This window comes from Littorina saxatilis, linkage group LG2 (genome assembly GCF_037325665.1).
Source record: "Littorina saxatilis isolate snail1 linkage group LG2, US_GU_Lsax_2.0, whole genome shotgun sequence".
Lineage (NCBI taxonomy): Eukaryota > Metazoa > Mollusca > Gastropoda > Littorinimorpha > Littorinidae > Littorina > Littorina saxatilis.
Genome location: NC_090246.1, coordinates 90,588,577 through 90,615,918, shown reverse-complemented (window position 1 = coordinate 90,615,918; position 27,342 = coordinate 90,588,577). Strand labels below are relative to the sequence as shown.

At 44.1% G+C, this 27,342-nt stretch overlaps 1 protein-coding gene across 1 annotated transcript in view; it reads left to right on the top strand.

Moving 5' to 3' along the window:
• The window catches only part of LOC138960123 (uncharacterized), a 176,365-nt gene that overhangs the window by 25,946 nt on the left and 123,077 nt on the right, over positions 1-27,342 (top strand). Inside the window, exons 4-5 of the mRNA XM_070331875.1 lie at positions 11,312-11,529; positions 16,980-17,135. Of these exons, the coding sequence (XP_070187976.1) occupies positions 11,312-11,529; positions 16,980-17,135 (374 nt within the window). The remainder of the gene's footprint in view (positions 1-11,311; positions 11,530-16,979; positions 17,136-27,342) is intronic.

Sequence of the window (27,342 nt, the reverse complement as noted above, 5' to 3'; positions counted from 1 at the left end):
AACACTAACACTCACACTGTACACTTAACCAGTCTATTGGCTTTTTCAGCGAGTGGTTATCGACAATTAATGACCGGTAATTTTTAATCAGTTGGGGCATTCTGACCAATCACAGGATCTGTTTCATTAAAACGCCAACTTGATTGAATTACAATTGATTTTATACCCAGCTTCTGATTCTTGGCACAAAACGCAGCGTAGAAAAGCATTTTGCTACGCCAACTATTTGACTATAGCTTCCACTGCTTGGTACAAAATACATCGCAAACAAAATGCTTGATGAAAAAAAAAACACAATGGCGTACAGAATACGAAGCTTAGCCCTGCAATAACAAAACTACGTGTAATAGAGAAAGGGATGAGATTATAAGTATATCCATCTATCACAATAGTTTGTTGAGTTTGACATGACAGTTAGGGGAGTGGACCATCAATGCAAATTACTGTTGTTGACAGGCTCGTCAGTGAATAATGTAGGTGCAGGGCTCCCCATAGCGCGCGTCCCTGCGTCCTATACGCACTAGAAGCCGAAAAGACGTACTAGAATTAAATTACATATTCCTACTCCGAATCACATGTAGCAGTTTACTCAGTCTAAAGTGCTAGGTCTGAAAAGGCTACCCGTCTAAGGGGAGCAACCCCAACTAAAAAAGTGTAAACGTAGCCATGGTAATGACGACGCACCCAGGGAGTTACCTCCCCTCATGCGTACCGCGTCACTACTGCTACTGACCACGTGACCCCTATCATTCGACACTTCAGCTTCTTGAGAGCAGGTCGTGGATTTTTTGGCTCTAGTGGAAGTTCGCTGTTTGGTGTTTGCTTAGACACCCACCGGCACCCACACACCCGTCTCTTCACCCGCTGCACTGGTAGTTGGTGAGCTCGTTCCTTTTACTATACTGTTCAAAAAAAGAAACGCATAGCTTGTAATATTTGGTTAATTTAGTTATATGGCTACAAGGATATCCACCAAACTGCAGAAAATGTTTATCTGGTCGTCGACCTTTCGTCCATTGCCACAAGTGAGCTCTGCACGTGACGCATGCGTTATCAGTGGCTACAATGTCAAAATTGCTCATTTGGCATGACCACTCGTCATGCTTCAGTGTAATCTCGTGAAACTCGGGGAATATTGAGCTCTCACCATGTCTTCCAAAACCCATAAAAGCGGATTGTTCGCCACAAAGAAATCAGACGACAATTCAGCGACGAAAGATGGCCCGATTGAGCAGAGAAGACCGCCAAATTGCATTGGGTCGTTTACAAGCAGGCCAAAGTCAAAGTGCAATCGCCAGGCACTTCCACGTGTCCCAGAGCACCATCAGTAGACTGTGGCTCAGGTTTCAAGCCACTGGCTCCGTTGCTGACTTGCCACGAGCGGGAAGACCAAGGGCGACAACTGCTGCTCACGACCGCTTCATACGGCTCCGCCACCTCCGGAATCGTTTCCTGTCGGCCTCATCTTCTGTCCAGGCTCTACCCGGGCCACACCGATTATCGGACCAGACCGTGCGGAACCGCCTGCATGAAGCTGGTTTGAGAGCTCGCAGACCTCACAGAGGAGCTGTCCTCACCCGCCGCCATCGCCAGAACCGAGTGCAGTGGGGCAACCAGCACCTTCGCTGGACCGTCCGGAATCACTGGAGACACGTGTGGTTCAGCGACGAGTCCTACTTCCTGCTCCAGCGACATGATGGTCGGAGGAGGGTCTACCGGAGAGTAAACGAACGTTACGCGCCCAACTGTGTGGATGAGGCACCCGTTCATGGTGGTGGAGGCGTCATGGTGTGGGGGGCGATCAATACCGCTGGAAGGAGCACCCTGGTGCACGTCCAAGGGCGCATAACTGCCCAGCGATACGTGGAGGAAATTCTGCGCCCACACGCCCTTCCTCTTCTGGCTGACCAGGATGCCATATTCCAGCAGGACAACGCTCGCCCGCACACAGCACGACTCACCACCCAGTTCCTCACCGACCACCATGTCCAGGTGCTTCCCTGGCCATCCATGTCGCCAGACATGAACCCGATAGAACACCTCTGGGATGAATTGGACAGACGTGTGCGCAGGCGAGAAGAAGCGCCGGCAAATCACCGCGATCTATTGCAGGCACTTCAGGAGGAGTGGGACACCATCCCACAGCAAGATATCCGGCATCTGATCCAGTCCATGCCCAGAAGGTGCCGGGCAGTTGTTGCTGCTCAAGGCAGTCACACCCCCTACTGACTTGACAGCCTCGGCACCCAATCGTATTGATTGACTGATTGATTTGAAGATGCAAATGAACTGTGTGTGCATTCAACTGTGTCCATACCAAATTTCTAACAAATAATCTAAATATTGGATTTTCTGTTAATTTTTTCGAAAAATAAAACAAATTTGGCAAGTAGCAACTATGCGTTTCTTTTTTTGAACAGTATAGTTTGAACGTATTTTTCAGTAGCTACTAGAAAATTTTCGGCCACGTGTGGTCACGTATTTTTTGGTAGCCATTTTGGAAGTTGGTCGCCATTTTGTTCGTCAGCATGTCTGACGGGGATAAAAAGCGCGGCAAGGCTGATGTGAAGGGAAAAATTAAACCTAAGTCTTCCTCTTCTGTCCCTAAGCCTATTTTGGTTGTTGTTTCCGACGCGGCTAACAATACTGTGTTGACTGTTCCGATTTCTGCCCCGAATGACCAGTCGGTTGCTGGGCAGTCTAATCAACCTACATGTACCGTTACTTCTCGCTCGCCTTCTCTGCCGCTTGCAGATTCGGCCTCTCTGGTTTCCTCGTTGCTTTCTTCGCTGGTGCCCGAGCTTCGCACGTTGGTGAGAGAAGAGATGGTGCGTTCTAAGCCTTCGACTTCCGTTGTTCCGTCGTTGGCTTCCTTCCCGCTTCCGGCTGTGACGCTGTCCTTGACGGGGGTTGTTACTTCTGCGTCTTCTACCGCTGTGGTTGGCGACTCAAGTAAGTCGGGCTGGTCCGTAGGTCCTCGTGAGACCGCTGGACGCTCCCTGCTGGGAGACAGCCCTTTTCGGCGGGTTCACGACCCGCAAACCCCTGTTCATTCTCACTTTGGCTTCACGGAAGACCATCGTGTTCATGAGCAATGGCGGCATTTGGTTCAGGCTTCGCCGCTTCCGGCACTCGCCGGAAGCGTAGGTCCTCCGACGTACGCACCCGCTGGGGTCGTTTCCGGAGTTGACCAGCCAGTTCCGTCTGCTGCGCTTCCGGCACTCGCCGGAAGCATAGGTCCCCCGATGTACGCACCCGCTGGGGTCGTTTCCGGGGTCGACCGGACGTGGCCCTCCGGGCATTCGGCCTTCCGGCCGCCGTCCTCAGTGTCTGCGCTTCCGCTTTTCGCGGTCGCGTCTGATACTTTTCCGGCTCAGTCCGGATCTACTGCTCCTTCCGCTTCCGCTTCCTCTCGGGTGGCGGTCGCGGGGGGGCAGCACCAGCCCTTTGGGCAGGTGTTGTCTCAGCCCTGGCCGGGGCAGTCAGCGCTTCCCTCTTCGGTTGCGGCTTCGACTGCGGTTCCGGTTCCGGCGGCTGCGGGCATGCCGTCCTCTTACTCTTACCCTAGTCAGGGCATGAGTTCGGATGGTGTCGGTGTGGACGGGTTTCCGGTTTCCGGTTACGGTGTTCACCGCCCTTCTACCAGCAACGTGGACTTCAGTCCTTCGCAGGATGTTTCGGATTTTCAGTCCGTCGCCAGTGAGGTTGCACGTGTTGGTTATCCGGAGAGACTCAAAGTTGCCCTGGAGGCTGCTGCTGAGGTCACTTCGAGATATTTCGCGGAAGGGGCTTCGGTCGCTTCGGCTGCCGCTTCGGCTGCTCCGTCCGCGATGGCTGATTTTCGCTCTGGGAAGGAGGATGACTCATACTTCCGGTTTATGGAGTCTCCGTCCATAGCATTTCAGCTTTCTCAGGTTTTGGCCAAGCCTTCTCCTTCCGGAAGTGGAATTCCTTCACTTCCGGTTCCACTGCTAGTGCCTCACGGCTCAGTTCCGGAGGTTGCTCAGCAATGGATGGCTTCGCCTTCTCAGGCTTCTGCATTTGCACTGTCTTCCCATAGACGTTTGGTTTTGCAGAAGTCTACCAGGAACTTGTTGGATTCGTTCGCTCTCCCGCGTTCATCTTTGACTGTTCCTCCGGAGATGATGGCCTTGTTGGCCAAGCCTATCAAGAAGGATGATGGCGTGCTCTTGTCTGAGAACACGCTGATCGCTTCTGAAGAGGCAGGGCGTCAGCAGCTGGAGCTTGCCTCCATTGCTGAGACGCTTATTCGGGCTCTTTCTCGGGCCCTCACTGATTCGCTGAATCCTTTTTCTCTCAGCGAGGATCAGGATGCGGATGACGTCTCCACTTTGTTGGCCGCTCTTGCGAGGGTCAATGAAGAACAGATGAGACTTTCCGCCGTGCACTATGCACACTCTGTCATGTGTCGTCGGGATCTCTTTCTGGCACACTCACAGTTCTCGGAGCAGGCAACCAAGGACACTTTGCGTGCCTCACCGGTCTTGGAGGGTTCCCTCTTCGGGCATCTCATTTTTGACGCCCGGAGACAGGAAATTCAGGCGAACAGGGACCAGCAGTTTTCTGACTTCTCCCTGCACAGCCTTAAGCAATCCAAGCAGTCTCAGCCTTCTCAGCCGAAGCAGGCTAAGGTTGCTGGCCCTCCCAAACCGGCAGACAAGGGTCGTGGACGTTCTTCTTCTCGGGGCTCGAGAAGACGACCGTCTTCCGGCAGGGGGAGAGGCGGCTCGGGAAGCAAGCCTCACCCCCAATGAAGTGCTCCCGATCTCCCCCCCACCCCGCCCTCCACTTTGGTGATGGCGGGGGGCCCTTCTCGGGCTCTTTCCCATTGGCTGGTCTCTATACAGAGTCAATGGGTCGTGGGGGTCGTGAGGTCGGGCTTCCGTCTTCTCTGGAAAGATGGCAAGGCTCCTCTGGTCAGGCGTCCGCCGGCGTTCAGGCCTCCCTTCTCTCAGGAAGCCGTTTCCGTCCTTCGGTCGGAAATAGACTCCCTGCTGCAGAAGGGCGCAGTGGAGAGGGTCCTCGACCACAGATCCCCCGGGTTTTACGGACGGCTTTTCGCCGTCCCCAAAGCCTCAGGGGCATGGCGTCCTGTCTTGGACCTGTCGTTCCTCAATACCTTCTTGAGGGAGATACGGTTCAAGATGGAGACGCCAGCGTCGGTCAGGGACTCTCTCCGCCCGGGAGATTGGGCGACCTCCATCGACCTGACGGATGCATATTTTCATATACTTATGCATCCAGCCGACCGGAAATGGCTTCGTTTCCGGTGGGCAGGTCAGGTTTACCAGTTTCGCGCCCTTCCCTTTGGCCTGTCTCTCGCCCCTTGGGTCTTCACCATGGTCGTGAGACAGGTCTGCGCGCTGGTCAGGTCACGGGGTGTCCGGCTACGTGCCTACCTGGACGATTGGCTCATCCTGAGTCAGAGTCAGGCAGGGTGCGAGCAGGATACCCAATCGGTGCTTCGGGAGGCCAACATGTTTGGCTTCACGATAAACCGATCGAAGTCGGAGCTCACACCGTGTCAGACATTCACCTACTTGGGAATGTCTTTCGACACGGTGGCGTGGACTGTCCGCCCTTCTCAGAAGAGGGTGGACAAGCTCCAGGCGTTCATACGCTCCACTTTGCCTCTCCCGAGGGCCTCCCTGCGGACTTTGGCCTCCATCTTAGGGCAGATGGAGTCCATGGCTCTCCTGGTTCCCTTGGGGAGGGTCCACAAACGGCCTTTTCAGCTGGCGCTCAAGCCCTTCGTGGACTCTCCCACGGTGGATTGGAATGCCCTCATCCCTCTCCAGGGATGGTTCCAATCCGCTACCCATCCGTGGCTGGACACGGAGTGGGTATGCAGGGGCGTGCCGATAGCCCTTCCGGCCCCAGACTTGGACCTGTTCACGGACGCGTCCTTGGTGGGGTGGGGGGCTCACACAGACCAGCTGACTGCGTCAGGTCTGTGGTCGGCAGATCAGAGGATGCAGCACATCAACTTGCTGGAGCTAGAAGCCGTGGCTCTAGCTCTGGACAAGTTTCGGCCCTCCCTTCAGGCCAAGCATGTTCGTCTGTTTACAGACAACACGACAGTGGCAGCTTACATCAACAAGCAGGGAGGGTCGCGGTCTCCGTCGCTTTCGGCCAGGGCCTGCGAGATCCTGATTTGGTGTTCAGAGCATCAAATCAGGCTTTCGGCCAGGTACCTGCCCGGAAGTTTGAACACTCTGGCGGACGCGCTCAGCCGCTCCGACAGAGTGCTTCAAACAGAGTGGACCATCACTCACGGAGCGTTGGACCGTCTCTGGTCTCTTGTGCAGAAACCTCAGGTGGACCTTTTTGCCACCAGGTTCTCGAAGAGACTGCCAGTGTTCGTCTCACCATTCCCGGATCCCGAGGCGTGGGAGACGAACGCGATGGACATTTCCTGGTCAGGCCTGGAGGCTTATGCGTTCCCGCCATTCCAGTTGCTCACGCGAGTTCTCAGGAAGGCGGAGCAGGAGGGCCCGTCCCTTCTGCTGATCGCTCCTCTTTGGCCGTCTCAGCCGTGGTTCCCGGACCTGCTGAGACTCGCCCAGGGCCCTCCTATTCCTCTCGCTCTCACGCGAGGAGAACTGGTACAGCCTCACACCGGCAGCCTCCACGCAGAGCCTCAGATGCTGAATCTTCACGCGTGGAGGTTGTGCGGTCTTCTCTGAGGCGCAAAGGGGCATCAGATCTGACCATGGACCTGGTAGGACGCTCGCACAGAGCATCTACCTCGTCCGTATATGAGTCACATTGGAGGGCCTGGGTTTCCTGGTGTCACGAGCATCAGCTGGACGCTACGGCGCCCCGCACGATGCACGTGGCGAACCATCTTGCTTTCATGTCCTCGCAGGGAGCTTCAGCTGCCTCGTTGAAAGTAAGAAGATCGGCCATCTCGGCGACCCTACGCCAGTTAGGTCGCTCTATAGATGTTAGTGGCGTGATTGCTGGAGTCATCAAGGGCGCTTCCCTTTCTGACGTCAAGACTCGTACGCCCGTTCCTAAGTGGGATCTCTTATTGGTCATGGAGTTTCTGCGCTCAGCGGATTTTGAACCTCTCAGAGATGCCAGTTTTGCGAATCTTACACGTAAGTCCCTTTTCCTTTTGCTGCTCGCATCGGCACGAAGGGGCAGTGAGATCCACGCTCTTTCCGGTAATTCGGACGACATTTCCTTTGAATCAGATGGGTCCGTTACTTTGCGGTTTCGACCTGAGTTTCTTGCGAAAAACCAGGCTCCCGAGCGAGCTTCTCCTTTGGTCCATGTCAGGCCGTTGTCCACTATTCTGGCTCCGAATGACCCAGACTTAGTAAATTGCCCTGTTAGAGCTCTTCACATCTACCTTGCCCGGTCTCAGTCACTTAGATCCGCAGCTCAAAAGCTCTTGTTTATTTCTCTCAATACGGAGAGACATAAGGATATAACTAAGACGACTCTGGCCCGGTGGGTGTCGGCGCTCATTAAGCATGCTTACGAGTGGAGCCGCCATAACGAAGGAGGGACACAGCCTGTCCTTCCTCTGGAATCAGCTCGGGCTCACGAGACGCGAGCTTGGGCGTCTTCCTTGGCCGTGTTACGATCAAGAAGACTAGAGGAGGTGCTACGCACCGCATACTGGCGTTCCGAGGATGTCTTCATGAATTTTTTACCTGTGTGACATCTCGGCTCTTCGCCAGGATGGATCTAGAGCTTTGCCTGCCATGGTGGCAGGTGGTCAGCTCTTGACAAGGATTTGAGAGTGAGTTTGATCTTTTTCTTTCCCACCGCCTTGTTGTAGTAATCTGCTACATGTGATTCGGAGTAGGAATATGTAATTTAATCGAAAATTTTATTGTAAATTTTCATTTAATAAATATACCTACCCAAATCACATATCGTAGTCCCTCCCACCTACCCCGCTTATGATTTGGAGATGTTATTCTTCGAGTCGAATGATAGGGGTCACGTGGTCAGTAGCAGTAGTGACGCGGTACGCATGAGGGGAGGTAACTCCCTGGGTGCGTCGTCATTACCATGGCTACGTTTACACTTTTTTAGTTGGGGTTGCTCCCCTTAGACGGGTAGCCTTTTCAGACCTAGCACTTTAGACTGAGTAAACTGCTACATGTGATTCGGGTAGGTATATTTATTAAATGAAAATTTACAATAAAATTTTCGAATATATGGAGGGGGTCCCTGGACGCACTAGATTTTAAAAGAGCGGGTCCTAGGACGCACTAAATTTCCTTTATCGTGCGTACCGTAGATACCATTTTCAGATTGGAATCGACACTTCGCAGTACACTATACGTGACCACAGTGTTTTATAAGTACACTGGGACTTTTCGGCTTTTGGACCCTTGGTACCCTCTAAAATACTGCAATGGGGGTCCATGGACCCTCTAAAATGAAAAAGTGGGGGTCCCGGGACGCACTAGGAGGGGCGTCCGTGGGGAGCCCTGAGGTTTGTGAAATGGTGAAGAATACTGCAGTAAAATGTACATAATAGACGGTGTTTGTGAAATGGTGAAGAATACTGCAGTAAAATGTACATAATAGACTGTGTTTGTGAAATGGTGAAGAATACTGCAGTAAAATGTACATAATATATAGACGATGTTTGTGAAATGGTGAAGAATACTGCAGTAAAATGTACATAATAGACTGTGTTTGTGAAATGGTGAAGAATACTGCAGTAAAATGTACATAATAGACTGTGTTTGTGAAATGGTGAAGAATACTGCTGTAAAATGTACATAATAGACGATGTTTGTGAAATGGTGAAGAATACTGCAGTAAAATGTACATAATAGACGACGTTTGACAATAACTCTGTCGGGCGTGTATGGGTTGTGAAAGAGTGAATACTCTTGCTTTTAGTGAGGCAAACTTCCCTACCAGACATTTTAGGCCAGTCACTTGCGAGGGGTGTCTCTGAAACACACGGAGAAGGAGCACGTATTGAAAGCTTGCCTCACTTTAAGTAATTGCATTCACTCTGTCACAACCAATACAAACCCGACAGAGTTATTTCCAGATTTCGTCTATTGACTTGGTATTCGTGCTGTGAACCCATATCATCAATTATTTTCCGTGTTTCGAAAAAAACCATGTTGCTCTGCTTATCTCCTCCTCGATCCCCCCCCCCCCCCCTACCCCATTATTTGTGTGTCTTTGCATACCACCCCCTCTCAGAAGATCTGAAATCAGTTATATCCTTTAACTATTGTTTTGGATGAAGTTCAATGGATACTTCTTCAACAAGAGTGTGCACTTTAAACTACAATTCCGATTCCGTAATATACGCTGATTTCGCGCGAATGTCAAGGCAAAAGAACGTACCTGTGACAAGCAATATTCAGCAAACTCTACTGCACCTGTTTCCACGTCTGTTCACCTCATCCTATTATTCTCGAATCTTTGCAAGCCACAGACCTCCAACACAAATAAAACTTATTGATTATGCACAGCAGTGTGCAAATCTGTGCCATAATGACTGCATTATTTCGTTGGTAAAGGGGTTATGACATCAGTCCTTTCTGTTGACAGACACTCAGAAACACATAGCACTTATGAGACGCTCGTTCAGCGCTGAGTTGTGACATAGTGAAGAATTAATTGATAATTTCGGTTACTGGTTGGCATATTTGCACGTGTGAACCGTTTGACCCATTTTCTCATACGGGACAAATAAAACAATACTACATCGATAGATTACTGAGTGTAGGTCAAATGACAGGAAAAGATTGTAGTTTGTCCCCCCCCCCCCCCCCCATATACACACACACTCTGTTCATCTGTCCGTTTATGTATGTGATACAGGGAGTAAGAGAAACAGTTATGTGGGTGTAGGTGTATGATTGTGTAACATGTATGTGGTACGTTTATGCACATGAACGTCTATCCGTCTGTCTGTATGCGTGTGTGTCCCCACGAGTTGTCACTTGCTGTATGTGGGACAGTGAGTGAGAAGGTTATTTATGCCTGTCTCTCTGCTTGTCCGTCTGTCTGTCCCTCTGTCTAACTTTTCTGTCCGTCTGTCGTTCTGTCTGTTTGTTTGTCTGTCTCCTTGTACGTCTGTCACCTGTCCGTATGTGCGTCCCGCGTCAGTTGTTTGTATGTGCGCGAATACGAGCTTGCGCGTATGTGCATGTAGCCGTTATTTATCACCAATAACATTCCGATGTCAGTCTGTCAAGACACTGGGTCAATGACACAGATGATATAATTGTGACACTTGCCATACCAGCTACTGCATGACAATTCGACATTTCTTTGCACTGCCACACAGCGGTGATGCTACTGCATAACTGCGCATTGAAATATACATTTAAAAGTGTTTTTTTGTTGTTGTTTGTTTGTGTGTTTTTTTGGTTTGTTTTTACACAAACAAACGTAAACAAATTCATAAAATTACAATAAACATATCATACCAATCAACAAAACGAATAACTTCAATAAGTAAATAGAACATAAATAAATATTAAGTTGTTCTTTATATGCAACGTCTTTCAAGGGCGATGAGTTGTGTTTGTGTGGTTCGAGAAAGGGGGTGGGGCGATACGTGCACAATTGCAAGTACATGCACAGAGCTCCTGCTGCTGCCGATGATGATGATGATGATGATGATGATGATGATGATGATGATGATGATGATGGTGATGATGATGATGATGATGATGATGATGATGATGATGCACCCGATGCATACATATTTGCATGCCCTTAAGGCCACGCAGAATACGGTATGCTGTGGCCAGAGACTGTAGAGTACACATCTGTATACTCTATAGTCTCTGCTGTGGCTTCAAGGGCCTCCTGGCGTATCCTGGGTATAATCTGTGGGGGCCTGTGGGCGTGAGCATGATCATGGAGAAATGGCCAATCAGAATCTTTGCGAATCTCACGGCATCTTACAAAGCGCATTTCGGCACTTTGGCAACACCCTTCCCAAATTTCTATCCTCGGTACTGCAAAGCTCTGAAAAGCTCTGCAAACTACAAAAATACGGAAAGAATTCCTTTAAATACCAAGCACCTTCTGTTTAAAAATCTCTGCCCGCTGACATCCGCAGTTGTTCTTCTTGGATATCCCATGCTACGCCGTATTGCCCTATGGCTGCCCTGGAATACCTATCCAGGACGCCTTGTGCCTAAGGTAGAATATGAATACAACAGGTGGATGATGATGATGATGATGATGATGATGATGATGATGATGATGATGATGATGATGATGATGATGATGATGATGATGATGATACCCTTGAATACACTTACACATTTCCATTTTTCAGAGAATTAGACAAGCAAACCTGCAGCTGGTTCTACAACGCAGCAGGCCACAAGTTCAAACGGTGCGGCAGTGCTAAGGTGGTGCGGTCACTCTACAAAACCACCAGCTACTGTAAGTTGAGACACGCGCTCACTCAGGGGGGTCTGAAAAATGCCCGCACAATTAGCAGGATCAGGGACACCAATTATGACAAGAACAAACTCAGGAGTCGAGAGAACAGTGAGTGTAAAAGTTGAGTTTTTAGCACGTGCATGAGATAAGCTTGTCTCCGTGCATGAATTTTCAAAGAAGAGGTAGTGCCTGCATAGCGAAGGTTTGTTGAATTATGAATTAATCTGCAAGAGAAGATATAGTAATTGATGGCATGATTTAAGACTAGCGGTTAAGTTTTGGATTGGGGATGATTAGCAGAATCAGCCGCAGGAATATTGGCTAGAAAAGAACCAGGAATCGAAAATGTATGAGTTTTAAAAGTTGCTTGTTTCAACGCGTGCATGAGCTAGAGAAATCCCCCTTTTACATTGCTATAGTTGGCTGACTGATCAAGTAATTGAAATGAAAATAAATAAAATGCAAAATTTTGTAGTTTTTGCGTGTATATGTTTAGTATGAGTAGTTAATTAGCAGAGTCAGTAGCAAGCAAAAGATAGGACTCATGAGAAGAGTTAGCGTGAAGGTTGGTGTTTTATCACGTGCATCAGAGGTCTCTTTTCGTGCATGATACTTATTCACCGAAGACTCGATCTCAGTGTCCATTACAAAGGGTTCTTGACTGATGAATAAAACTATCAGACAGCAGAAAGAAAAAACCTAGATGGTTACCATGAACAAAGCCGAAAGATCAAACTGTGAATTATGGACAATATTTTAGAGTCAGTGATAAGAATTGTAAGAAAAACAACAACAAACATTGAGAGAACGAAAGTTACGTTTTTAGAACGTGTTTGCGAGGAATCTGTTTCTGTGCACGACTTGTTCGCTGGAGAAAAGGACACTTAGCAAAATCAGAGCAAAATAAAAAAAAACATTGAAATAAAAAACAAGTCGCGTAAGGCGAAAATACAACATTTAGTCAAGCTCAGTCGAACTCACAGAATGAAACTGAACGCATTGCATTTTTTCCGCAAGACCGTACACTCGTAGCATCGTCTGTCCACCGCTCGTGGCAAAGGCAGTGAAATTAACAATCCAGAAAAGCGCGGTAGCGGTTGCGCTGAGGAGGATAGCACGCTTTTCTATATCTCTATTCTTTTTAACTTTCTGAACGTGTTTTTAATCCAAACATATCATATCTATATGTTTTTGGAATCAGGAACAGACAAGGAATAAGATGAAATTGTTTTTAAATCGATTTCGGAAATTTAATTTTAATCATAATTTTTCTATTATTAATTTTCAGAGCTTGTTTTTAATCCCAATATAACATAATTATTAGTTTTTGGAATCAGAAAATGATGAAGAATACGATAAACGTAATTTTGGATCGTTTTATAACAAAATAATTTTAATCACAATTTTCAGATTTTTAATGACCAAAGTCATTAATCAATTGTGACCCTCCACCACGGAATGAGTCGCATGTCACCTTTGCATGATTTTCATATTTTTACATTTTCCTAAAGAGTTTTTTATGCGCTATCCAGTGGTGAAAACCGTTTTAGAAAAGAGCGAAAACTGTTTGAGTTATAAGCCTGTGACTAAGGTGACCCTCACACTGTTACCAGACACTCCCCGGACTTATATTAAGCCTAGCGCAGAACCGCGCGAGGTGACATGCGACTCATTTCGTGGTGGAGGGTCACAATTATTAAGCCGCCAAGCTGAAAAGCAATACCAAAGTCCGGCCTTTGTCGAAGATTGCTTGGCCAAAATTTCAATCAATTTTTATTGAAAAATGAAGGTGTGACAGTGCCGCCTCGACTTCTACAAAATGCCGGATATGACGTCATCAAAGACATTCATCGAAAAAATGAAAACGAGAGTCTGGGGATATCATACCCAGGAACTCTCATGAAAATGTTCATACATATCGGTCCAGTAGTTTACTCTGAATCGCTCTACACACACACACACACACACACACACATACACCACGACCCTCGTCTCGATTCCCCCCTCTATGTTAAAACATTTAGTCAAAACTTGACTAAATGTAAACAAGTCGCGTAAGGCGAAATTACTACATTTAGTCAAGCTGTGGAACTCACAGAATGAAATTGAACGTAGTCCGCCGCTAGTGCAAAAGGCAGTGAAAGTGACGAGCCTGTTTGGCGCGGTAGCGGTTGCGCTGTGCTTCATAGCACGCTTTACTGTACCTCTCTTCGTTTTAACTTTCTGAGCGTGTTTTTAATCCAAACATATCATATCTATATGTTTTTGGAATCAGGAACCGACAAGGAATAAGATGAAAGTGTTTTTAAATTGATTTCCCAGATTCCGCACGCTCAGAACTAAGAACAGTTTTATTCCAAAGTCAATTGGCTTTTTAAATACCTAAGCTAATTAAAACTAGTATGTGTGCCGGTGAACATATGCACTGATTTCTGTGATGAATATTTTTTATACTCTTTGATGTGCACCCTTATGCTGAGTGTGATATCCCTCGAATGACTAGTCCTGTGATAAATATTGTTCAATGACATATCTAGTCCTGTGATAATGATAGTTTTTAGCGGTAAACTTTTAGCTAAAGCTGACGGCAATTAACCTATTTGGAATCATGTTACTATTCCTGTTAGTGTACATATGCGTGCGCGAGTGTAGTATGCTTCGTATGGTATTTTTATCTGTTGTCTTATTATTTGTTTTGTCTTTTAATGTGCACCACACTGAAATTTCTCTGTATGAGATAATAAAGTATTCGTGTCGTATCATAATTTTTATTTTATTTGTATTTTTAGAGCTTGTTTTTATTCCAAATATAACATATCTATATGTTTTTGGAATCATAAAATGATGAAAAATAAGATGAACGTAAAAAATTTGGATCGTTTTATAAAAAAAATTTTTTTTTACAATTTTCAAATGTTTAATGACCAAAGTCATTAATTAATTTTTAAGCCACCAAGCTGAAATGCAATACCGAAGTCCGGCCTTCGTCGAAGATTGCTTGGCCAAAATTTCAATCAATTTGATTGAAAAATGAGGGTGTGACAGTGCCGCCTCAACTTGTACAAAAAGCCGGATATGACGTCATCAAAGACATTTATCGATACCCAGGAACTTTCATGTCAAATTTTCATAAAGATCGGTCCAGTAGTTTACTCTGAATCGCTCTACACACACACACGCGCGCACACACACACACACACACACACACACACACACACACACACACACACACCCACACACACACACACACATACACACACACACACACACACACACATACATAGTCAAAACTTGACAAAATGTAAAAACGAACCCTTTGACTTTAAGCATGAGTAAAGTTCAAGTTGCAAGCTTCAGTTAAGGACGCTTAGCACAATCAGAGTTACAAATTGTAAGAAAAAAAACCTAGCAATCAAGAAGAGAGTGCGTATAGTTCATATCAGTTACTGACGTGCACAAATAAAGCCTGTCTTGGTGCATGATTGAGTTTAGCGTATGTCCCAAATCGTCACTAGTACTTGGGACATGAATAGTTACTTATCATAGCAGCCTAGCATAGCATGACTTTTGACGAAGAACGTTTCTGTCAGTATCGCCTCTAAGGCATGATGACAATGAGACAAGTTGCGGATTCTCAGCAAATTCTTTGCACACTGCCCGCGTGTATTGCCAGAGGACAGCCAAAGCAATTGGTTTTTTTCCCCGCTGAACTGTCATTTCTCTGCATTATTTTCAAGGAGAGCACGTGCGAAAATCAATAACGCTGCAATACTTATTTGTTTGTTTTATTTTTGTTTTTCTTTTCCTGCTTATATTTCTTCTTTTCCTGTTAATGAGACTGCTCAGAGGGTTCTTTCCTCAATAACCGGAGTTTGTTCATGAGAAGAAAAACTTGAAAATATCAATATATAAGCAAATACTTCAAAATATAAAGGAATGAAGAGTTTTCTTTATACCAAACACATTGCTAGCATGACTTGCATTATTTTATTTTATTCAAACACGTTTATGTTTCTCTATTTTCGTCACTGCACGATTATTGTCAATTTTTTTTTTCTTGCTGACGAACAATAGTTATTACACTCATTTAGTACAAGTTACAACCAAAACTGCTTTTCGCAGGCAATGCATTTTGTGTCGAAGTAATTTGCAATATGATGACAACGAAAACAAATTGTGAAGAGAATTAAGTGCAAGGCCAACATTGCCACAGGAAAGCAAACCCAACAAAAATTGCTGCTTTTCAAACTCAGGTTGCGGAAAGAAGAATGCGCAGAAAATCAATATTTGGCTGTCAAAGAAGATTTTTGGAACAATACAAGAAGGAGAGTTGCCACCTTGATTTTAAAGATGGATTTTTGGAACAACACAAGAAGAAAAGTTGTCACGTAAATTATAAAGGATGGAGACCAACAACAAATTTCTTCTGGTCACTCACCAACGTAATCACAAGCGCTCATTAAACACAATTGACTGCATGGTTCAAAAAGCGTGTGTTGTATGGGAGGGAAGACTCCACAGTATGTACATTTACAGGCAGAAATTTATTTTATGTGCTGAAATGTAGGACAACCCGTAGTATGGTAATCTTTTGAGATCAGCGAGCAAATGTGATGCAAGGGCTGCCACTCAGTCTCAACTCGACGTAGTACGAGAGTAAGGTTATCGTTCTTGGTTCAGTAGTTCATAGTCCAATTCAAGTTGCTTTGCTTGCAAGCCGCTGTTAAAGAAGGATGTCTGAAATGTAGTTATCTGTATAAACGCAGGAATGAACACAAATTACTCTTATTGTTGTTTTCCAAACAACTAAATGAAGAAATATAATGTGTTGCAACATATGAGTGTCTTTTTCTTTTAATTTCTTATTACAGTACATACAACGAAAAATATTCAGATGGATATTATTGTTACGTATAATCTCTGCGTTTCTACCAACGTGTCTGAATCAGAGACTGTATTCAACATTTTCTGTCTGTATGAAGTTTTGAGTGTATAACGTCTGTGTGTCTGTCTGCCTACCTATCTTTTTCTCTTACTTTCTTTGTCACCTTCTGCACTTCGCACCCTTTCTATTTGGTGTGACTGCATCGTTACTTTCCCTTGTGTTGTTACTTTCGAGAACTCTAACGCGAAAAGGATCAAACCCTTGTAATCTTGTTTTCAAAGAAGGTCAAAGCAAACACTCCAGTTTTCTTCTTTTCATTGTAATGAAAGTCGCTTGTTCATTTCAATGCTTGTTATTTAATCGGGTGCTAGATTTGCTCCGTACATCTCTCACTTACTTGTTGCACATGTCGTATGCATTTACACCGCTTCCTTCCCTTTTTTCAGATCATTTCTTCTTTACCTTTTAAAGTGGCTAAAACGGGTAAGGGCTACCCCGTACCTACAACGTGACGATCAAAACAAACAAATACTTTATTTTTTTTCTTCTTTACCTCTCTATTATTTAGCAGACACTGAGCTGAAAAGCGGCTACAAAGGGTGAGAGCCTTCAACGTGACAATCGAAACAAACAAACACTTTAATTTTTTCTTCTTTACCTTTCTGTTATTTAGCGGACACTGAGCTAGAAAGCGGTTACAACGGGTCAGGGCAGTCCCGTTCCTACAACGTGACCACTAGGACCAAGGCGGTCAGGCCTCCCCTGCCCGATGAGTTCAGAGATGACAGAGAGGACAGAGGCGATGAAGAGGATGACGAGGATAGCGATGGTGAGTCTGCGTGTCACGGTTTTCTGTCAGAGAGAGAGATGGGGGGGGGGAGAGAGAGGGGGAGGGGGAGAGAGGGGGGGGGGGGGAGAGACCGACACACAGACAAAATAGACATAGAGAGACAGAGAAAGAGGGAGAACGAGGGAGAAAGAGAAAGAAAGAGAGAGAGAGAGAGAGAGAGAGAGAGAGAGAGAGAGAGAGAGAGAGAGAGAGAGAGAGAGAGAGAGAGAGAGAGAGAGGGGAGATACCGACAGACAGATAAACATAGAGAGAGAGAGAGAGAGAGAGAGAGAGAGAGAGAGAGAGAGAGAGAGTGACAGAGACAGAGACAGAGAGACAGAGAGAGAAAAAGAGAGACAGAGAGAGAGAGAGAGAGAAAGAGAGAGAGGGAGAGAGAGAGAGAGAGAGAGAGAGAGAGAGAGAGAGAGAGAGAGACTGACTGACTATTAGGGTTTAACGTCCTCTTAGACCAACTGGTCTATATTGGGACAGGTATTGGTAATACGCTGAAGATATGGTGTGATACTTTGATTCGAACAAGCCCGCTGTGGCTGTCTTCTTCGACACACCAGCATTGGGTTTGTCTCGTCAATGTATCGAAATACGATCATGATAATCAGAGACGAGAGATAATGCATGCGTGTCTTCGTGTTTTCCAAGCCCTGAGACTTTCGCTGTGAACGTGGGATCTTGTTCGTGCGCATGTGTGCACGCGACACCGAAGAGAGTCTGCACAAAGTTGACTCCGAGAAATAAATCTCTCGCCGAACGTGGGGATCGAACCCACGCTGATAGCGACCAACTGGCTACAAAGCCAGCGCGTTACCAATTGCAACTGAGCTTCGTCCCCGCCCGGAGAGAGAGAGAGAGAGAGTACATGGACTGAAAAGGAGCTGGTTGATGGTGTTGATGGTGTTGATGGTGTTCGTGATGATCGTGAAAGATAATGATGTTCTTGTTTTTATTGTCGTTGCTTTCTTGTTTTTGTTGCTGCTGTTGTAATAAATGGTGTTGGTGGTGCTGGTGGTGGTGGTGACGGTGATGATAATGACACTGATGAGGAGGAGTGTTGGAGTTGTTGCTGCTGCTGTAGATAATGATGATGATGAGGATGATTATGATGAGGATGAGGATGCTGTGGGTGATGAAGGGAGGATGATTTTGTTTAAATTTTTTTTTATCGTATAACAATGCTGTTCTAGCCGTTGCAACTTTGTCATCATCTTGTTTTTATTATTATTGCTGTTTCTTGTTGGTTTGGCAATCCTGTTGCCTGCTAGAAAGCTTATTAGTCATTGATCGAATAAACTGGACCGGCCTTTACCTGTCGTTCAAGCTTGATTTCTGATAAGGAACACAGAAAACAGGAATATCGGACAGGATGTAAAAAACAAAACAAACAAAAAACGAATAGCCGGTTGTGTACGTTTGTGATATGAAATGTGAGCGCTCCTGCGGTCAAAGTGTCACATCATGTTGAAAAGGCTGATGCTAAACGGATAAAAATAGCAACAAACAAAACAAACAAACCGAAACAAAACTCTAAGGGGGATGGGGGTGGCGTTAGGGTTTAGCTTGGGGTTGGATGAAAAACACACAACAAAAAGATAAATGAGAATACATTTCAAACAAAAATCTAAGGGGGATGGGGGTGGCGTTAGGGTTTAGCTTGGGGTTGGATGAAAAACACACAACAAAAAGATAAATGAGAATACATTTCAAACAAAAATCAACAGCCAAATGTCAAACACAGTCTTGTAACTACAGCCGTCGTTCAGAGTCATATCTTTCATCAATGCCCTATCCTTTTCTTTGCTGATATTCTAAAAAATAACTGCAAACGCGCAGAACAACACAGCAACCCCTCTCCCCTCCCCCTCTGTAAAACAAATGCACTCTTCTCGGTCCATATTGACCTTATGCGTCCAGTGTTGTCACTTAATATTTGACCTCAACACCTTCCCACCCCGAAGTTCAAACACTCCATGAGCGGGAAAAAACGAGCGATATTTTTGAAGGGTTGCCAAGAAACCGCGGAGAATTTGGCACATGTGACTTGGAGAGCACGCATTGCACATGTCAAAAATCCCTAGTGTTTTCTTGTAAAGTGAAAAAAAAATGCTTCGAGTGTTGTTGTTCCATTGTCATAGAACCTGTGTGTGGAAGAAAATTGTAGGCCAGGAATCGCCGAGACTGTGCATGTTTGTGCAGTCTGTGTAGCGCAGTTGATTTTATGATTTCGTTTATTTTACTTCATCTTTTTATTTTTTTATTTTTTTATCCACCCCCAAGTTTTGAGAAATCGACTTTTACCAAAACAATGCCGTATTTGGAACACTCGATCTCACAGGTGCGCACACCACACAATTCAGACCTCAAAATGTTTTCCGCATTCGTAACTGTGACACTGAAGTCCATCGTTTTCTATACCTCATGTTTGTTCTTTCCGTGACACCGTCATACGCCCCCAAAAAGAGACGGGTATATGTACCTGAAATAGATCACCCCTTGCGCTTTTTTGTCAACTTTCGTTGAAAAGGTAAGTGACTGAAGGTGTGCGCAGAAGGTGGCGTTTGTTTAGTGCGATACGCACCTACGCGCTAGCAGCGTGGAATTTGCACGGGTCTGTTGGATTTTGCGGGAGTGCAGTTTGTCTACAGTGGCCTCAGTTGTGTGACCATCTTGTGCTCTGGCCTTTAGCTGGCGATGTCTGTCTGAGCGGCTGATGTTTGGTTTAATCTTCTTTCCCTCCTCCTTCTTTTTCGCCGCCTACTTTAGCTCAGGTGAAACGAGAGGTCGTCGTTCCGTAGTTAAATCTAAAGAGCGAAAGAAAGGGACAGAATGAGGTGAAGGGGGAGCCGAGGGGAGGGAGAGAGAGGGGGAAGAAGACAATAACAATGACAATGACAAATCTGTATTTTTCGAGGGGCTAAACTATTTTACTACAACTATCATTAGGGGGAGCAAAAAAAAGTGTTACATAAAAATATAATTAATGGAGAGAGAGAGAGAGAGAGAGAGAGAGAGAGAGAGAGAGAGAGAGAGAGAGAGAGAGAGAGAGAGAGAGAGGTATGCAGACGGAGAGACAGACACCCACCCATATACACTCCATTAATCGCCCTCTTCACATCTCTTGCACACACACCCTCCCACTTCCCTCACACCGTTCTAAAAAATATATTGTTTCACATGCCGCGAGCTCATTACCAATAAATCTGCTCCGGTATGTTGCATGTTAGCACAGAAGGTGTGGTCATTGTTTAGAATACAGCTAATCCCTCTCTAGCTTTCTTGACCGTCTGGAGATAGTGGGGCTGACCAGAGAGAAAGTGTGCCTTGACCTGAGTGTCTTATGTCGGCGTGCTGGCCAGGTGATCGAGTGTGCGTCTGTGTGGTAGATGATAGGTGGTGATGTATTTGTTGGAATATGTATATAGTGTGTGGGTTATAGTGTGGAGTAGGAGGAGGGTTGGGGAGGATTGGGTGTGTGTGTGTGTGTGTGTGTGTGTGTGTGTGCAAGCATTTGTGTCTGTCTGTCTGTATGTGTGTATGTCCGTCTGTTGGTTGTTCTGTCTATCTGTCTGTCTGCTTGTTTACTTGCCTATCTGTGTCTATGCTCAAGTGTGTTTGCATACCGCTGCATTTTCTGCCTTTAACAATTTCAATTTCTTTTCTGTTGCAAGAATGCTATTGTTAGGCCTGACCGTTATCAACAACTGCAATGTTCTATGTCAAAACAATATGGAAAAAGTGTTGTAAGCCGAACGCTGACAAAGTTGACCTCAGGTCAACATTTTTAAAAACATTTTTTTAAAAGTTAGTTTGGGGAACGTTTAATTTTAGACAAAACAAAATATTCACAAATGCGCCAAACGGGGCAGTGAACAGGAATTAAAATATAATGATGAAAAAAATGTATCTCGGAGTGCGTTGAATCGACCTCAAGAAGACGGCGAGAGGCGAAAGGAATACCCTCGGGTCAGCCAAACATACAGGACTGTCGAGTCATCACAAGAAAAAAACAAGCTGAGACCGTTCAACTCCTCAGCTGCTATCGTCCTTGTTTTCTCGCAAAGCAAAGGCCACCGTGAGACGCCGTTACAAAACTGGCTGAGAATGAATGGGACTCGGGTAGATTACTGGCCGAAGGGAAAACTCGGGGGGTTCGGACGTGCAAAAACACAGGGGGAAAGGGTAAGTGGGTGGACTGGATACAGGATTAAAGGTTGGCTGAGTTGTTGGTAAGAGGCCACCCGGCAAGAACGGGATGGAAGCGAGGCATGGATGATAAGCCTTATAAGGAGAAGATGTAGGTAAGAATAAGAGTAAGGGTAATGTAAGGTAAGGGTAAGTTAAATTAAGTTAAATTAAGTTAAGTTAAGTTGAGGTAAGGTAAGGTAAGGTAAGGTAAGGCAAGGTAAGGTAAGGTAAGGTAAGGCCATGATAAAGTAATTTGATGTCGTCCTGTAAGGTTTCCAAATGTATGTTGCTAGATCAATTTGGGGCAAACTTGCCGAAGTGACCAAGAAAGTGTCGGCGAATGTTAGAACTTCTAGTCTTCCACCCAAGCCGATGCATGCATGCATATTACACAGATCATCCATCGCATCTAATATGCATTGTTCCTTATTCTTTGTCATCACAGCCTGATTGCTTTAAAAGCGTGTGCGGCAAAAAATACTGAATGTAATGAATACTACACCACCTGTTGTATTTACTGCAAAAGAATAAAAGTGCAAACACGGTAAGAATTAAATAGAACGGGGATTAATGCTAGGTTGCAAATTATGGTTAAATGGACAGGGTTGAATTTAAATGTTACCGGGTGGAATTAAATGTTAGAGGTGCCTACATTTAAGAATATGAGGGTAAGAGGAAAACTATTATGTTAAATGTATGGCTACGGTGGAACATTTGTTTTCAAAGTTCTCCCTCAGTGTCTGTGTTTGTATCTGTCTCTGTCTGTCTGTCTACCTACCTGTCTGTCTAAATGTCTATCTGTCTGTCAGTCTGTCTCTCTGTCTCTCTGTCTCTCTGTTTCTGTCTCTGTCTCTGTCTCTCCCCCTCCCTCTCTCTCTCTCTCTCTCTCTCTCTCTCTCTCTCTCTCTCTCTCTCTCTCTCTCTCTCTCTCTCTTGTCTCTCCTTTTCATCCATTAACAGATCACAGCTCAAACATGAGTCTATGACGTCCCCGGTGAAGATACAATCTCTCGAGATAAAAAGGTATAACAGACATCACACAAACAGCTGCATAATGATTCACCAAGAGGATGCATCATTTACACACATCAATATTTTGTGCATAAATAACGCTAAAGACTGCCCTACTCTTAATGACACAGTCCTTGAAGCGTATGTCCTTCCGGTAAGAACAAATATAATGCAGCAAGTCTCACACATTCTTATCCTAGCCAAATTTGGTATTTGCTGAAGACAAAATTAGAACTGTCAGAAAAATGTATGATAACTGCTGCAATAAATGTTTTGTCGTCTCGTGCGTGCGTTGTTATATTTAGTCAAGTTTTGACTAAATATTTTAACATCGAGGGGGAATCGAAACGAGGGTCGTGGTGTATGTGCGTGTGTGTGTCTGTGTGTCTGTGTGTCTGTGTGTGTGTGTGTGTGTGTGTGTAGAGCGATTCAGACTAAACTACTGGACCGATCTTTATGAAATTTGACATGAGAGTTCCTGGGTATGACATCCCCGAACGTTTTTTTCATTTTTTTGATAAATGTCTTTGATGACGTCATATCCGGCTTTTCGTGAAAGTTGAGGCGGCACTGTCACGCCCTCATTTTTCAACCAAATTGGTTGAAATTTTGGTCAAGTAATCTTCGACGAAGCCCGAACTTCGGTATTGCATTTCAGCTTGGTGGCTTAAAAATTAATTAATGACTTTGGTCATTAAAAATCTGAAAATTGTAAAAAAAAAAAAAATTTATAAAACGATCCAAATTTACGTTTATCTTATTCTCCATCATTTGCTGATTCCAAAAACATATAAATATGTTATATTCAGATTAAAAACAAGCTCTGAAAATTAAATATATAAAAATTATTATCAAAATTAAATTGTCGAAATCAATTTAAAAATACTTTCATCTTATTCCTTGTCGGTTCCTGATTCCAAAAACATATAGATATGATATGTTTGGATTAAAAACACGCTCAGAAAGTTAAAACAAAGAGAGGTACAGAAAAGCGTGCTATCCTGCTTAGCGCAACTACTACCCCGCTCTTCTTGTCAATTTCACTGCCTTTGCCATGAGCGGTGGACTGACGATGCTACGAGTATACGGTCTTGCTGAAAAATGGCATTGCGTTCAGTTTCATTCTGTGAGTTCGACAGCTACTTGACTAAATATTGTATTTTCGCCTTACGCGACTTGTTTTTGGTTTGTGATGGTGTTGTTGTTTTTCTTTGTGCGCACACGTCACTGAATAATACCGCCACGAATATGCGACGCCCAACAACTATGATTCATTTCAAAATGAACTGGGAGAGAGAGGGAGAGACAGACAGAGAGAAGAGAGAGGGGGGGGGAGAGCGAGAGAGAGAAAGACAGACAGAGAGAGAGAGACAGACAGACAGACAGACAGACAGAAATAGACAGCGATAGAGCCTGACCAACAGACAGAGACAAAGACATAGAGAACAAGAAATTCCTCCGAGGTAGGAAAAACACCCCCGTCAAAGGGAAATAACCTTCTCAGTTGGTGGCAGTGACTGAGTGAGAATGGTTATTTCCCTTTGACCATTAAGATGTCCCTCTATAAGTCCTTGTATAATTTTAATCCACCAATAACTCCCTAACCGTGTGTTTGACTGGTCCCAATTTTTGTAAGGACCGTCTCAGGAATGTATAGAACCTGTTCACCAAGTTTGGTGACGATCGGTCCGTTCATTCTTGAGATCTATATGCGAACACAAACACACAAACAAACAAACAAACAAACAAACAAACAAACAAACAAACACATCGACCGAAACCTATACACACCCCTATACCGGGGGTGTAAATACAGGCACAAAGAGATATCTGTATTAAATCGACACACACAAAAGCGGTTGGAAGCACAGAGCCTTTTACTATAATTTTACCTATTTTGTCCCAGTCATCACAGCCTGGTTGCTTTTTTTTTTTAGCGTGTTCAGCATTATTCAGATGGCTGGTGTACATAGATGATATTGAGATATATACCGTACAATGCTTGCCACCTGTTGCACTTCATGCTATAGTGTTTGTATACAATGGTGCTTATAGGCTTACACCTTGCAGCTGCAATGGTGTGTTAAGCATAACAAAAGAACCACTGTTTGCGCTCAGCGTGATAGAAGGGAAAATGAGGTCTGAAAAAATATGACATTCATCAGGAAATATATGAAGGAATGATTTATTTTTCAGAAGAGATTGCATCTGGTCTATGACACAGGAACCCGTGTTTGAATGTTCTTGTTGTTGAATATTACAAAAATATATATATTTGTTTTCCAAACAAGAAAGTAGTTTAAATCACCGGCATGATTTAATTCTAAATCCGTTTTGTTGACTTGATTGTATCGCTGTTATATGGGGTCCTCCTCTTTGGCGTATTTTGTTTGTTTCTTTGGTCAGTTTTAATCGATTCAGAAGATGAAAATATACTATAATGTCATACCCCACACACTCCCGCTGTAAGAAAGCAGCCCGAATTTCTATGAGGGGAACCTCACAAGACGATATGATACCAATACCAATACCAAAATCAATTTGTCGTCGTACATAACATTTTTTTTTTTTTTTTTTTTAAACCTCAGTTGCATGCAGGTTTGCTACTACAATTATTTTTTTAACGTTTTTTTTTTTTTTTTTTTTTTTTGTTTTTGTGTGTGGCTTGGAGCAAACCTTCTTCATAGGTCTTTTCTTTTCTCTGTCAAATGTGTACATTTTTAAATCAATAAACCTTATCAGTAAACTAATATGTTTAAATAAATAAATACATAAAAGTAATCATAACATAAATGTATTCCTAATGTTCAGCTCAGTTTCCAATAATACACCCAAATCTAACTTTTTCCCATATCTAAATTTTCCAATGGTCATTTTGGTAATTAAAATACAATAATTCACAAAGTAAATATAATCACTTTTCAAACTTTCCCTAAAATAACCCAAAAATACATTTTCTTCATTCAAAATGATGGCAACATGTATTTTCTTATACACAAAATCTTTACATATTTTCCAACCCTTCATCACCTCTTGGCAATTAAAAAAGAAATGTTTATGGGTGTCTAATTCATTACAAACTTCACACTTATTCGATGTTCGTAATCCCATTTTGTTTAATAAAATATTGGTTGGATATATTCTATGTAATAGTTTCCAGTGCAGCAGACGTAATCTTTCTTCTTTTGTGCTGTTAACGGCCAGTAACCAGTTTCTCTTATCCAAATCTACATTATGTTTTCGTTTCCAAAAATCACAGGCACTCGGAATCTGGACATCAAGATCAACTAAACATTTTCTAATAAACTTTGCTGTTATATTACCACCGTTAACAATGAAATCCTGCAATGTAAAATATTGATATGGTAATGTGTCTGTACGTCTGGATTTAAGTGCTGTGCATAATGCATTGTATTCAAACTGTCTGGATGGTTTATAACCCACTTTTTGACATAAATCTTCAAAAGAAATAATAATACCATTTTCATTCATAACATCCTTTACAAATGAGATATTATGTTTTATAAAATCTTTAAAAAATAGGCATTTATGTTTAAATTGAATATTCATATTGTTCCAAATGCATTGGTCCTTTAATATTACTGGTGCAAAATCATACTTTTCACAGAAAACACTTTTATTGTCAAGCCAAGTCAATAACACTTGTTTCCAAAACAATGATCTGCAACTATTGAGGCCATTCATCGTTTTCGAAGATGCATTTGAGTCAAAGCACGATAAACCAATGCCCAGACATGACAGACAATATCTTGGAATAACAGACCAATACTTTTGTGTGGAGTTTTGCAAATTAACAAGCCAGGAAATCATAAATGAGTTGTGCATATCTACTACGTTTATCATATTCAAACCACCATAATCTTTTTCTTTACACATAACTGTTCGTCTTACTTTTTCAAATGCGCGCGTATTTGAATACTTTTTCTTCCAAATGTCTTAAAACCGACGTCGTCGTACATAACATGATAAGTCACATTGTTTTCAGGAACACCATTTGTTAATTGCTTCACACACAAAAGCAAACTAACAAAAAATCAATGAAAGTTTGCAGATCACATGACCTGGATAAATTTCATTAAACTTCGGCGTGTATGCAACCTTGTTTGGTAAATTGGATGGATGGATGGATACTTTATACTGAGTGACTGTTCATTTCCTCGGTGTCTCCTTGTACTCGTCGCGGTGTCGTCTGTGTCAAGGTTGTTCTCTCTTTGAAAGTATGTCAGTGTTTTCTTTCCGGCAGATTTTGTTTGAAGTGGGTGAATTATGCAAGTATGGTGTATCCTTAAGGTGACAGAGAGGGTATACAGTGTACTGTACGGTGCGTATAACACTGCCCTAGTTGCAAGAATAATATTAGGGTTAGCTAGTATTAGTCTGTAAAAACAATCCACTATCGTATCAACCCTCCCCCCCCCCTCCCCGCCCCACAACGGGCCACCCATCTACCCCCCTCCCACACACACACACACTCACACACTCACACACATACACACACACGCACACACACACACACACACACACGCGCACACACACACACACACACACACACACACACACACACACACACACACACACACACACACGTTTCATGTAACGAAGGAACAACATTTAGCAGAATTTTTTTTTCTTTTTTTTCAACTATATGAGCATTTATTGTTCAGTTTTATTTCCGCATTTCTGCTTGCATGTTGTTTGATTTATCCGCTGGTTTCGAAATTAGTTTCTGTTTGATCAAACTAAAGTGACTTTCTCCTCATTATAGTTCACCTTATTGGATTCTCTTGAGTGCATCAGGGTGATATCGATTCCTACCACCAAGCCGGCAGTTTCATTAGTAAGATTACTTCCTGTCCTCTTCGTTCGGCATATCAGCAAAACTCGCTTTTTACAAATCTCTCTGGAGTTAAAATAGCCGGTGGACATAGGCAGACCTTCAGCGTGTCCTTGCCAGCAAATCTTGCAAGGAAGCACT